Here is a 13,933-nt window from a genome sequence, read left to right as displayed (position 1 = left end):
GCTGAATTATGTTTCTCAGGTTGTCTTTTCTACCTGTTTTTCCTCTTGTTTGCAACTTGATAATGAGAATTGGAGTCTCCAATGCTCTAAGCATACTGTTTTTTTTTGCAAATTTCCTTTGTGTTCTTAGGTGACATTCAAATTGGAATGCTAGACCGGAAAGGGCAGTTGGAAGTTGAAGTAATCAGAGCACGAGGCCTCAGTCAAAAGCCAGGATCTAAATCACTCCCTGGTAAGTCAGCAACACATCTCATCAATGGTATATTCTCTTATTTGTTCAGACTTCAAGTTGTTTTGAATTTCTTTTATAGTTATTTTTCTAAGTCCTTCCCCACAGCTGGTGTTAAGTTGACAGATCTGCCATCACTAGTGACATCCTTACACTCCTTTTTGAATAAATCCATTTGCCAGCCTGCAATCCTCAGATACACCCCCTGTATCTAAGGATTTGTGGTCTTTATCCCTACCAAGCAACCTAGAGTGAAGACAACTGGATCACTGTGGTGCCTTGTCAACTTTAAGCACTGGCAGCCTCCAATTTTCATCCTATCCATTATCGCTACCCCGACTCCCTTCTCCTGAGGTTTTAGTGGTAAACACAAAATATCCTCTACTATTTTAATCCTGGCCTTTGTTCCATCCTTAAATTTGTGATTAACATAAACCCTTCCCAAAGTGCAAACCTAATCCCACCTCCCCTCACTGCCTCATATTACTTATGTCTAATAGAGGTGTTTGTGTTCATCTTGGATTAGCTGCCCATCTATTCTCAATGCCTTTCTTCCCATCTGAGCACTGCACATTCAGCCTATTGCCACTTTAAAACCTGATATATGTCAAGTGCTACCTTTTTGTTATCCATCTTAGTCTGTTTAATTCATCACCCAGGCAGCTTTCTTTTTTTCATTGTCCTACCTACCTACTTGTGAATGTATCCAGACCATACCTGAACATTTCCTCTTTGAAGGTCAGATATTGTCCTTCCGTCAGCTAGGCTTTGATCTCAATTAACCTGGGACAGATCCTCCCTTATCTCACCGATGATTGCCTGTCTCCATTTAACAAGTTAAAATTTAGATTACCTCTTAAAGAATGTCTGGTCTGACTAACAATTGAAAATTGAGGAACTAATAAGGATGGGCATTGAGAATAGGATGTTTGATGGGATCAGTATGGAGCTTAGCAAAGCTGAACAATGTGTTTAATGGCAGATGGATCAAAAAAACTAAATGCTCATTGGATCCAAAGTGGATTAGAAATTAGCATTGAGGCAGGAAGTAAAGGGCAATGTTAGTAACTGGAACCCTGGGGATAGCTAGTACTTCTGGTTACCGTGCTTCAGGAAGATGTGAGAGGACTGGAAAGCGTGCAGAGAGGAGTTATGTACATACTGCCAGGGATGAGAAATGATAGTTTAAGGTTGGTCTGTGCTAAGATTGCTTAATTTGAAATAGAGACTGGGGGGAGATTTAACTGAGGCCCAGAATGGATGAGCAGCAAGAACATATGTCCTTTATCACAGGGATTAATAAAGAAATCGGCAATAGGGAGGGTTGGGTAAAGTTTGGGATGGAGAAGAGTGAGTGGTTGTAAAGTGGGGTGCAGGGAAAGGGTAATGTAGGGTAAAATGAGAGTTTGAATGTGTTGTGTTAAGGAGAGTTGATTGGGAGGGGTGAGGTGTAGAGGATTATGTGGTGGAGGGTTGGGCTGCAGGAGGTTGGGCAGGGCTGGAGTGTATGAATTTGGGTGTACATAACTACTGCTACAGGGAAGCTGGGCATCAATATATGGCAGTTGTATATATGAGTGTGCAAATTGTATTCTTCAGCAGTGAGTTAGGGAGTCAAAGATTGTACATTGGATTGGCACAAGATACATTGCATAGGAAGGAAAGGATCCATTCAATACCAGGACCAACTTAATAGGAGACAATAGGTTTGACATCTGGTTCAGGGAGTACTCAATGCTGGAGTTATCTTAAAGGTAAGGCAACTGAAGGGGTTAGAAACATGGAAAACCTGCAGCACAATACAGGGCCTTCAGTCCACTATGCTGTGCTGAACATGTACTTACTTTAGAGATTACCTACGGTTATCCATAATCCTCTATTTTTCTAAGCTCCATGTACCCATCCAGGAGTTTCTTAAAAAACCCTATCGTATCCACCTCCACCACTGTTGCCAGCAGCCCATTCCATGCACTCACCACTCTGTAAAAAAAAACAACTTACCCCTGACGTCTCTTCTGTACCTGTTTCCAAGCACATTAAAACTGTACCCTCTCGTGTTAGCCATTTCAGCCCTGGGAAAAAGCCTCTGACTATCCACACAATCAATGTCTCTCATCTTATACACATCTATCAGGTCACCTCTCATCCTCAGCCGCTCTAAAGAGAAAAGGCCGAGTTCACTTAACCTGTCCTCATAAGGCATGCTCCCCAATCCAGGCAACATCCTTGTAAATCCCCTCTGCACCCTTTCTACGGTTTCCACATCCTTCCTGTAGTGAGGTGACCAGAACTGAGCACAGTACTCCAAGTGGGGTCTGACCAGGGTCCTATAAAGCTGCAACATTACCTCTCGGCTCCTAAACTCAATCCCACAGTTGATGAAGGCCAATGCACCGTATGCCTTCTTAACCACAGAGTCAACCTACGCAGCAGCTTTGAGTGTTCTATGGACAAGGACCCCAAGATCCCTCTGATCCTCCACACTGCTAAGAGTCTTACCATTAATACTATACTTTGCCATCCTATTTGACCTACCTAAATGAACCACCTCACACTTATCTGGGTGGAACTCCATCTGCCACTTCTCAGCCCAGTTTTGCATCCTATCCATGTCCTGTTGTAACCTCTGACAGCCCTCCTCCTTCTGTTGTCCATCGAGATCCGATGACGATGTCCACTCCTTTAACAGTGAGATATTTGATGACTATACAGTCCTATCCTGGACCCACAAGCTCTATTGCAGGTGGGACATGTATATGTGGTAGTGGTGGCAACCATGGCTGCATTTCTCCTGGCTCTCTTCTGCTGTCTTCTGGTTGTTCTTTCCATCTCCAGAATATGAACCTCGTCCCTACACAGCTGTCACCACGTGGTACGGTCAGCAGCAACCTCCTCCAGGTCCTCGGGTCTGATCTTGCACTTCCTTAAAGCATTCTTCATCTGATCCTTACAGCGCTTCTTCGGCCTTCCGGCTGAGCATCGACCATGATGTAGCTGGCCATATAACACTCTGCGGGGTAGCCAACATGGGGGCATCCTTATCACGTGCCCCAGACACTGCAGCTGACGGGGGGTGATCATGGCCTCAATACTTCTGTAGTTGGTCTTTACAAGTATTTCAGTGTGAGGTACCGGCTCACACCAGGTAATTCCCAGAATGTGCTGGAGGCAGCTTATGTGGAAGCGCTCCAAGGACTTGATGTGACGGCTGTAGGTTACCCAAGCTTCACAGCTATAAAGGAGGGTGGTGACACAGACCACTTGGTATATGGCGACTTTTGTGGAGGGATGAAGGCTCCTGTTCTGGAAGACTCTACACCAAAGTCTCCCAAAGGCAGCTAATGTCTGTTTAATGTGGCTCTGGATGTCGTTGTCAATGCCGCGATCCTCAGAGAATGCTCCCCAGATATTTGAAAGATGGCACTACTGACAGCTTTTCATCACCAACAGTAAAGGCAGGTAGAGTGGGTGGGACACTGGTACTCCATTGGCAAACCACTTCTGTTTTAGTGGGTATTGACAGTCAGCCCCATCCTGCTGTACGCTCTCACCGCCACAGCAAGGACAGTCTGAAGATCCTCTGGAGTATGGGCCACAAGAGTACAGTCGTCTGCATACTGCAGCTCCAGGTCCCGCTCTCTATGGAGTTTGGTGGTTGTGTGGAACGTCCTGATGTCAAAGAGGTTGCCATCTAATCTGATGTCCACTGCCACACCACTGCTGTCTTCAATCTCGTTGTGGAGTAGCTTAGTAATACACAAGAGGAAGATGTTAAAGAGCACGGGTGCTAGTATACACCCCTGCCTCACCCCTGTGCGTACAAGGAAGGGCTCAGACTCTTGTCCTCCTACGGTTACCCAAGCAGTCATCCCATCGTGGAACTGGCAGAGGATGTTAACAAAATTATTGGGACAACCAAACTTGAGGAGGATGTCCCATAACTACTCTCTTTGCACAGTGTCGAATGCTTTGGAGAGGTCGACAAAGGCCATAAACTGATGTTGCTCCCAGTACTTTTCCTGAAACTGCCGGGCTGTAAAGATCATGTCGATCATGCTCCTGTTCTTCCTAAATCCACACTGCGATTCGGGCAGCATTGACTCGGTGATGTTGCTGATGAGTCGCTGAAGCATCACCTTAGCCAGGACCTTTCCAGCAACAGAAAGGAGTGGTATGCTCCTACTATTGCTGCAGATGGCCTTGTCACTCTTGTTCTTATAAATGACAATGATGTTTGCATTTCTCCATTGCTGTGGGATGTTCTCATCAGTCCAGGCCTTGGTGATGTACTGATAGAGGGTGCGCATACATATGTACCCTCAGTTCTTCAGTAACTCAGCAGGGATATTGTCAGTGCTAGGGGACTTGCTGTTCTTAAGGGAATGGACAGCTGGTAGGACCTCCTGGAAGGTTGGTGATAGACTGAGGTCGTGGATAGGAGGAAGTTCAGGCAGTTCGTCCAGGATGATGGGGTCTGCGTCGGAGTCCTGATTAAGCAGGGTGTTATAATGCTCAGCCCACCTCAGCAGAATGGTATTCTGATTCTTCAGAAATGTTAGACCATCAGCTGTTTTCAAGGGAGTAACGCATCAATTTATTGGGCTGTAGATGGTTTTGACAGCATTGTAAAAATTATGCATGTCATTATTATCAGCAAAGGACTGGATTTCATGTGCCTTTTCAGTCCACCACTCATTTTGTATGGCCTGTATTGCCTTTTGCACTTTCCTCCGAGCTGCCTGCCAATGCTGTCTGATGCTGGTGGATGACGAGTTGTCTAAAGTTGCCCCGTGGATGGTGTCTGAGTTATTGTCAAACCAGTCTTGGCAGTTCCTGCTCTTATGGCCGATGGATTGGGCTGCTGCCTCAGAGTGCGGAGCTGATATAGGTCCACTGTTGTTCCGTGGTATTTTCTGAGCTCAGACAAGGTTCCAACTCCCTTAGTTTCTCAGCTAGGATGCGTCGACACTTCTTGCTTCTGTGTTTCTCAAGCGGTTGCAATTTAGCCACTTTTTATTAGTTTTTGCAGGTGGGGGGGTGGGCGGGGAACGCACTTTCATGTGGAGCTTGGCCACAATCATACAGTGGTCGGTCCAGCACTCTGCACCTCTCATGGCACGGGTGATAAGAACATCCTTGATATCGCTACCTCTCACAATGAAGAAGTCGATCATATGCCAATGTTTAGAGTGAGGGTGCATCCACAAGGTCTTATATTTTGCCCTCTGTTGGAAGATGGTGTTGGTTATGGTAAGGTTGTGCTCAGAGCAAAGAGTAAGTAGCCTCATGCAATTTGCATTCACCTTGCCAATACCATGCCTACCTAGCACTCCATTCCATATCCTGTTGTTCTGTTCCACCCTAGCGTTGAGTCCCCAAGCAAAAGGACCTTATCATTCTTAGGATTCTGGCAAAGAGCTTCATCCAATGTCTGATAAAAGCCATCCTTGGCCTCATTCTCAGATGGCAAAGTTGGTGCATAGGCACTGAGAAGCGTGGTATAACGTTTCTTTTCCAGGGAGATATGGAGGGTCATTAGACTTTCACTAATGCCAACAGGTGTTTCTGTAAGACTTGGTAGAAAGGTGTTCTTAATGGCCGAGCCTACTCTGTGGAGATGCTGTCCACCTGGGGGGAAACCTTTCCAGAAGAAGGTGTAACCCTTCCTCTGTTAAAGAGCCTTCATCCAGGAGCCTGGTCTCACGCAGGGCAGCAATGTCGATGTTGTAGTGCCTCAGAGCAGCGATCAAGGCTGTTCTCCAGTGAGGTCTGTCAGAAATGTCATCCGAGTCCAGGAGAGTCCTTACATTCCATGCTGCCAGTTTTAGGTTGTATTGTTTCTTATTTCAACCGCAGTAGTGGAATAACCCGATAGGCGTGGTAACCTATCCAGGTGAGTGATTGAATAGGCAATTTTTAGGCCGCCTTTTCTAGGCCCTTCCTCAATTGGGGTGAGCAGTGCGGTCCCTAAATAGGGCTGCTCAGTCGCACAGGGGTCTGCTGAAAACAGCTGCCACTCGGTCCCAGCTGCTAGCGACCAAATACCTTGTGCTGCTGCCGTGCAGGGTTCTGACTAGGAGCTCCCAGTCTATTCATACCTGCTCCCATTGTCAGATGCCCCATCGCTGTCAGACTTCAACCATGTGTAAGGTCCAGGTATTGTTCACCGTGCTCAGAGGTGGAGACCTGCGCAAGGAAGATTTTAAAGTGCCACAGGGGGTGCGCCATCCCCAGTAGCACTACCTTCACCATGATGAGGTAAATCCCAGTGGCAAGGATGGTCCCAGGACAACCAGTTCCACATCTTGGTTGCAAGAGGCTGCTGGGTCCTCTGTCTGTTAAGGCCCGCTTATTGCGCGCCACCAGAGCATTGCTTTTCCTCTTCCCATGTAGTTTGTAAACTTCTTCCAAAAACACATTGTACTATTCAGTTCAACAGTTTATTGACCAGCTGCCTCATAGATCCAGCAATCTGCTTCATTCAAACCTCTCTGGTAGTATGGAGTTTATATGTTTGCCTTGTATCCAGGTGTTCGATTTCCTGTCATTTCTCAAAAAAGCTTGCAAATTGGTCTGAGTAAATTGCCTGTGGTGTGTACGCAAGTGGTAAAATCTTAGGGGTGGGACGATGGTAAAGGGTTGGTTGGGCGGAGCAATTGTGGGAATATGGGGAAAATGAAAAGTGAGAGAGTAGAAACATAGAAAATAGGTGCAGGAGTAGGCCATTCAGCCCTTCGAGCCTGCACCGCCATTTATTATGATCATGGCTGATCCTCCAACTCAGAACCCCGCCCCAGCCTTCCCTCCATACCCCCTGACCCCCGTAGCCACAAGGGCCATATCTAACTCCCTCTTAAATATAGCCAATGAACTGGCCTCAACTGTTTCCTGTGGCAGAGAATTCCACAGATTCACCACTCTCTGTGTGAAGAAGTTTTTCCTAATCTCGGTCCTAAAAGGCTTCCCCTCTATCCTCAAACTGTGACCCCTCGTTCTAGACTTCCCCAACATCGGGAACAATCTTCCTGCATCTAGCCTGTCCAATCCCTTTAGGATCTTATACGTTTCAATCAGATCCCCCCTCAATCTTCTAAATTCCAACGAGTACAAGCCCAGTTCATCCAGTTTTTCTTCATATGAAAGTCCTGCCATCCCAGGAATCAATCTGGTGAACCTTCTTTGTACTCCCTCTATGGCAAGGATGTCTTTCCTCAGATTAGGGAACCAAAACTGCACACAGTACTCCAGGTGTGGTCTCACCAAGGCCTTGTACAACTGCAGTAGTACCTCCCTGCTCCTGTACTTGAATCCTCTCACTATAAATGCCAGCATACCATTCGCCTTTTTTACCGCCAGCTGTACCTGCATGCCCACTTTCAATGACTGGTGTATAATGACACCCAGATCTTGTTGCACCTCCCCTTTTCCTAATCAGCCACCATTCAGATAATAATCTGTTTTCCTATTTTTGCCACCAAAGTGGATAACTTCACATTTATCCACATTAAATTGCATCTGCCATGAATTTGCCCACTCACCCAACCCATCCAAGTCACCCTGCATCCTCTTAGCATCCTCCTCACAGCTAACACTGCCACCCAGCTTCGTGTCATCCGCAAACTTGGAGATGCTGCATTTAATTCCCTCATCCAAGTCATTAATATATATTGTAAACAACTGGGGTCCCAGCGCTGAGCCTTGCGGTACCCCACTAGTCACCGTACCCCACTAGTAGGATTAGTGTGAATGGGAGTTTGATGGTTAGTGTGAACCAGGTAGTTTTCATCATGTTCCCCTCCATGACTCTCATTTCTAATCTCATTAGAAATGACTATTGTGCAAATTTCTACTTCCACACAGACATTTCTGCAGCAGTTTTAAGAACATCTGGGTAGATTGAAAATATGGCTTTATAACATAGTGAACTAAAACAGGATTGTTTTACTGAACTACGGAAAACAATCATTTGGCCACAACTGGAATATCATTTTTTTCATAATAACATGGATGTAAAGACATTGGAGAGGGTACAGAAAAGACCTACTGGAAGAGTTTCCAGGTGAGAAGTTATATAAAAAGGCTGGAGAAGCTGGGATTGATCCTCGTGGGGAGACAACTGAAGAAATTGTTCAAAATGGTTCAAATCATTGACCTGTTAGAAAAGTCAGGCTTTGGAGGTTACAGATTTATGTAACTTGGTAAAAGAACCAAGAATACATTTCCTTAACCAGCAAGTAGTTGACACTTGGCATCTGTAATCCAACAAGAAGCAAAGTTGCAGTTGAAAGTAGTTTTCCTATTCCCATACTTTAGCTTTCATAATGGAAAAGGATCAGTACTTGAAAGACAATTAATCACAGGTCTGTAGGGAAAGACCTGGGATTGCATTGCTCCTGCAGAGAATTAACAGAGCCTTGCATAGTCAAAAATCCATCTCCTGTATTATTACCTCTTGTAATTTAGTGCTTCATTAATTGCTTCCCATACAAGCAGCTAAGTTGCTCTGGCGATTATACAATTGGCCCTATTTTTAAACTACGACAGCTTTTAAAGCAAACCAGCAATCTGGCCTGCAGATTCACTCCCTGGCTCAGAAGGCAAGGGTTATTCTAAAATACACTGTACAGTCATCTAAAATACACTGTAAAGTCATTCTAAAATACACTGTAAAGTCATCTAAAATACACTGTAAAGTCATCATTCATAAGAATTTGACCTTAGAAGTATCTTTTTATTTAATTTTTAATTTCATCCTTTTGCAGCTCCTTATGTCAAAGTGTATCTGCTGGAGAATGGTGTTTGTATTGCCAAAAAGAAAACAAAGATTGCACGGAAAACACTTGATCCTCTCTATCAACAGTCATTGCTGTTTGAAGAAAGCCCACAGGGTAAAGTCTTACAGGTGGGTTTTACTCAGTGTCTTGGTGAACTTCACTAACTATTTCAGCAGACTTTTAGAGTGGTGCCCCTGCCTTTTCTCTGTGAAAGATTTTCAGACAGCCTTACTCTCCAGATTTTACACAGTTTGAAATCGCTCCACAGTTCCCTGCGCCTCTGGTGGGCAGTTTCTTTCTGTGATTGGAAACCTGTAAACATTGGTGTACCACAGGATCAGTGCTGGGAAATTTATTGTTTGTTATTTCTATTAAAAGATTTGGACATGAATCAAGGAGATATGATTAGTAAATTTATGGATGATATTGGAAAATGGTGAAGGTGACATGAATAGTCTAAAGCTGTAGAATTAAATTGATGAATTGGCAAGGTGGGCAGAGCATTGATGGATGGTATTTAATCTTAATTAGTGTGAAGTGATACATCTTATCAAAGCTAGAGTATATTTTTAAAAGTTTATGCAAAATCAGGTTTTGTCCAGTGAATCCCTTGTTTCCATCAGATTACAGTTATAATCATAGAATCATAGAGCACAGAAACAGCCCCTTTGGCCCATCCTGACCACCAGGAACCCATAAGCAATATTCCAGTTTACCACCACTTGGTGATCCAAGTGCACTTCCAGTTACTTCTTAAGTGTTGTGAGAATACCTGCCTTCACCACTTTCCAGACTTCAATTATCCAATGGGTAGGGAAGAAATCCTCAGATTTTCTTTAGCACTTTTAGTCCTAAGAGATGAGGTTTTTTTTTAAAAAAACACATGGAAGTGTAGATTCCTGGAACATGCTGCCAAACAAGACAGTAGAAGTAGGTAGCAATGTTTCAGAGGTATTTAAACACGTAAACAGCGGATATGGACCACGTGCATACAGGTAGGATTTGTTGAAATTGAATCATGGTCTGTACTGACAGGGTAGACTGAAGGACCTGGTCCTGGTCTGTACTGTTCTATGTTCTCACCTTAAATCTATACCCTCTAAGTTTAGACATCTCCATGATGGGGAGAAATTTATCCACCTAAGGCCCCAATAATGTACACATCTATCAGGTGCACACTCCTTCCCCCACCCACCCCATCCTACAGCAGCCTCCTCTCATCCAAGGAAAACAAACTCAACTTATCTATTCTATACTCATAGTTGAAAAACTCCGTCCCAGAAATCTTTCCTCATTCTATCAACAACACTGCCTATTTTCATATCACTGCAACTTTACTTATCATATAACTCATATTCATATCAAAATCATTAATCTAAATGACAAACAGCAAATGTCCCAATATCAGTCTCTGTGATACACCACTGGTCACAGGCATCCAATTGCAAAAGTAATCCTCCACCATTATTCTGTCTCCTTTTTCCAAGCTAATGTCAGGATCAATTTGCCGTGAATCCCATGAGCTAAAACTTTTTCAACCAGTCTACCACATGGGACCTTTTCTCAAAGGCCTTACTGAAGTCCCTGTGGACTACATAAACCACTGTAACCCCACCAGTACATTTTGTTACTTATTCAAAAAAAACTCAGATTAGGCAGACATGATCTCCCAAACTGATTAGCCTTGATCAACCTTTGCCTTTCCAGGTGTGGGTTAATTGTGTCCCTCTGGACTTTTTCCCCAATAACTTCCCTTCCACTGATATTACATTCACTGTCCCAGATTTAACCTCAGCATTCCTTTTTGAGTAAGGTACCATATTTGCTTTTGAACAGTCATAATACGCCCCATATGTGGCCAGCAAGGATTGAAATTCTCTTTAGGCTCTGTGGAATCTATCTTCCTTTTTGCATACCAAGACATGTAATATCTCTTGCTTTTTGATGATAAAGATGTTCTAGGATACTGCCATTGGTTGCACAGTTGTTTATTTGGCATCATTCAAGACTCTTTCATTCAATTCAAGACTCAGGATGTAACATCTTTCAGAACCAAAGGTTTGTTCTAATTTGAAACAAGAGATTCTGTAGATGCAGGAAATCCTGAGAAACACACTCAAGATGCTGGAGGATCTCAGCAGGTCAGGCAGTATCTATGGAAAGGAATGAAGAGTTGATATTTCAGGCCAAGACTCTTCATCAGAACTGACCAGCTGAGTTCTTCCAGTATTACTTATTTATTGTCATTTTTATGTAGCAGTGTTCAAAAAGGAATAATTAGATAAATTGTAGTTATATTTACTGGCCTTGAATCACTGTCATCAATATTCCCTCAAAGGAAACACAGCATTCCCTGGACATTGTGATTCAGTATTACTTTGTATCAGTGGTTCCCAAAGTGGGTGATATCACCCCTTGGGACAGTGGAAATTTCTAAGGGGGCAGTGGCGGGGTACTTGGAAGCAAGGAGAACAGCTGAGGGAGTACAGGCTTAATTTAAGAAATGAATTACTTATTATAAGCAATTGATGCTCATTGCCTCATAATTGATTACAGTAATCACCTCATATCTTGCGAACCCACCATTCCCTTGGACTTGGCTCAAAGCACATTATAGTTCTTGAAAAACAATATGGCACTTCTGTATTTGGCATATCATGAGAAATCTGGACTCAAGAAATTGTTATTTCCAGGCTCAGATGATGCGTTGTTGTCATTTACTACAGTAGTACAGTGCTAGCTAGTACAATTCCCATACTCAAAATCACACTGTTATGTAATTCCTGTGAATTAGGGTATAGCATTCAATAGAGTAATGTTCAAAATCTGCCCTTTCAAATGGTCTTGACTGTTTTTCTCTAGCCCACAGCCCAACAGAGATATCGCTGCCAAACATTATGTACGGTACCTTCAGGCACAGAGGCAGGTTTTACCAGAGCTATGACGACTTTCCCTTTTATCGATTGCAGTGCTCGGGATTGGAATTAAACAATAGGTGTTTGACTGTGGTCATGAATCCATTATGAAAATGACAGAAACAGGCCAAACAAAAAAGTGTAGATAGTATAGTGTAGAGTATATGTAGAGAAATGATCGGACAAAGTCAGCATGGATTTGTGAAAGGAAAATCATGTCTGACGAATCTCATAGAATTTTTTGAGGATGTAACTAGTAGAGTGGATAGGGGAGAACCAGTGGATGTGGTATATTTGGATTTTCAAAAGGCTTTTGACAAGGTCCCACATAGGAGATTAGTGTGCAAACTTAAAGCACACGGTATTGGGGGTAAGGTATTGGTGTGGGTGGAGAATTGGTTAGCAGACAGGAAGCAAAGAGTGGGAATAAACGGGACCTTTTCAGAATGGCAGGCGGTGACTAGTGGGGTACCGCAAGGCTCAGTGCTGGGACCCCAGTTGTTTACAATATATATTAATGACTTGGATGAGGGAATTAAATGCAGCATCTCCAAGTTTGCGGATGACACGAAGCTGGGTGGCAGTGTTAGCAGTGAGGAGGATGCTAAGAGGATGCAGGGTGACTTGGATAGGTTGGGTGAGTGGGCAAACTCATGGCAGATGCAATTTAATGTGGATAAATGTGAAGTTATCCACTTTGGTGGCAAAAATAGGAAAACAGATTATTATCTGAATGGTGGCCGATTAGGAAAAGGGGAGGTGCAACGAGACCTGGGTGTCATTATACACCAGTCATTGAAAGTGGGCATGCAGGTACAGCAGGCGGTGAAAAAGGCGAACGGTATGCTGGCATTTATAGCGAGAGGATTCGAGTACAGGAGCAGGGAGGTACTACTGCAGTTGTACAAGGCCTTGGTGAGACCACACCTGGAGTATTGTGTGCAGTTTTGGTCCCCTAATCTGAGGAAAGACATCTTTGCCATAGAGGGAGTACAAAGAAGGTTCACCAGATTGATTCCTGGGATGGCAGGTCTTTCATATGAAGAAAGACTGGATGAACTGGGCTTGTACTCGTTGGAATTTAGAAGATTGAGGGGGGATCTGATTGAAACGTATAAGATCCTAAAGGGATTGGACAGGCTAGATGCAGGAAGATTGTTCCCGATGTTGGGGAGGTCTAGAACGAGGGGTCACAGTTTGAGGATAGAGGGGAAGCCTTTTAGGACCGAGGTTAGGAAAAACTTCTTCACACAGAGAGTGGTGAATCTGTGGAATTCTCTGCCACAGCAAACTGTTGAGGCCAGTTCATTAGCTATGTTTAAAAGGAAGTTAGATATGGCCCTTGTGGCTACAGGGGTCAGGGGGTATGGAGGGAAGGCTGGGTTCTGAGTTGGATGATCAGCCATGATCATAATAAATGGCGGTGCAGGCTCGAAGGGCCGAATGGCCTACTCCTGCACCTATTTTCTATGTTTCTATGTTTCTAGTATCTGAAATATGGATTTATAACAGCACCAAGCAACCAACAGCAATCAATGTGTCTTGTGTGGGGAAAAAAAGTTGTTTTACAAATGAGGCAATGGAACTATCTAGGCTCCTTGAACAGTAAAAACTCTGGTAAAGCAAACAAGAATTTGGCTTATTTTCAGTCACTTTGTGAAAATTTTCAGGAACAGAAAACACCTCAAAACCTACTTGCCATCATTTCACAACAAAACAGTGATGGTTTGTGTGCTTCATGCAACATTTCATTGCTATATCTGGAAAGCCCAATACAATTGGAGAAGAACTGATTATGCCAGTAGTAAGGGAGGTTATGAGTACCATTTTAGTCACCAGACCAAATAAGTAAAGCAATTTTGCTCAGTGAAAGCTATGTTCAAAGACAAATAGATTAAACGTCTGAGGAAGTGCAACACACATTGTGCAACAATGCAAAAATCTCTTCGTGATTTTTATAAATGACCTGGATGAGGAAGTGGAAGGATGGGTTAGTAAATTTGCTGATGAAACAA

At 43.7% G+C, this 13,933-nt stretch overlaps 1 protein-coding gene across 2 annotated transcripts in view; it reads left to right on the top strand.

The window, feature by feature from the left end:
• Positions 1–13,933, top strand: part of LOC134342316 (regulating synaptic membrane exocytosis protein 1-like) — a 622,982-nt gene that overhangs the window by 601,441 nt on the left and 7,608 nt on the right. For both annotated transcript variants that reach the window (XM_063040293.1, XM_063040291.1), the window contains 2 exons: positions 131–232; positions 8,992–9,131. In XM_063040293.1, the coding sequence (XP_062896363.1) occupies positions 131–232; positions 8,992–9,131 (242 nt within the window). The remainder of the gene's footprint in view (positions 1–130; positions 233–8,991; positions 9,132–13,933) is intronic.

Source organism: Mobula hypostoma, chromosome 2, assembly GCF_963921235.1.
Source record: "Mobula hypostoma chromosome 2, sMobHyp1.1, whole genome shotgun sequence".
NCBI lineage: Eukaryota > Metazoa > Chordata > Chondrichthyes > Myliobatiformes > Myliobatidae > Mobula > Mobula hypostoma.
Note: the sequence above shows the minus strand (reverse complement) of the source record. Positions and strands in the feature narration are given on the sequence as shown.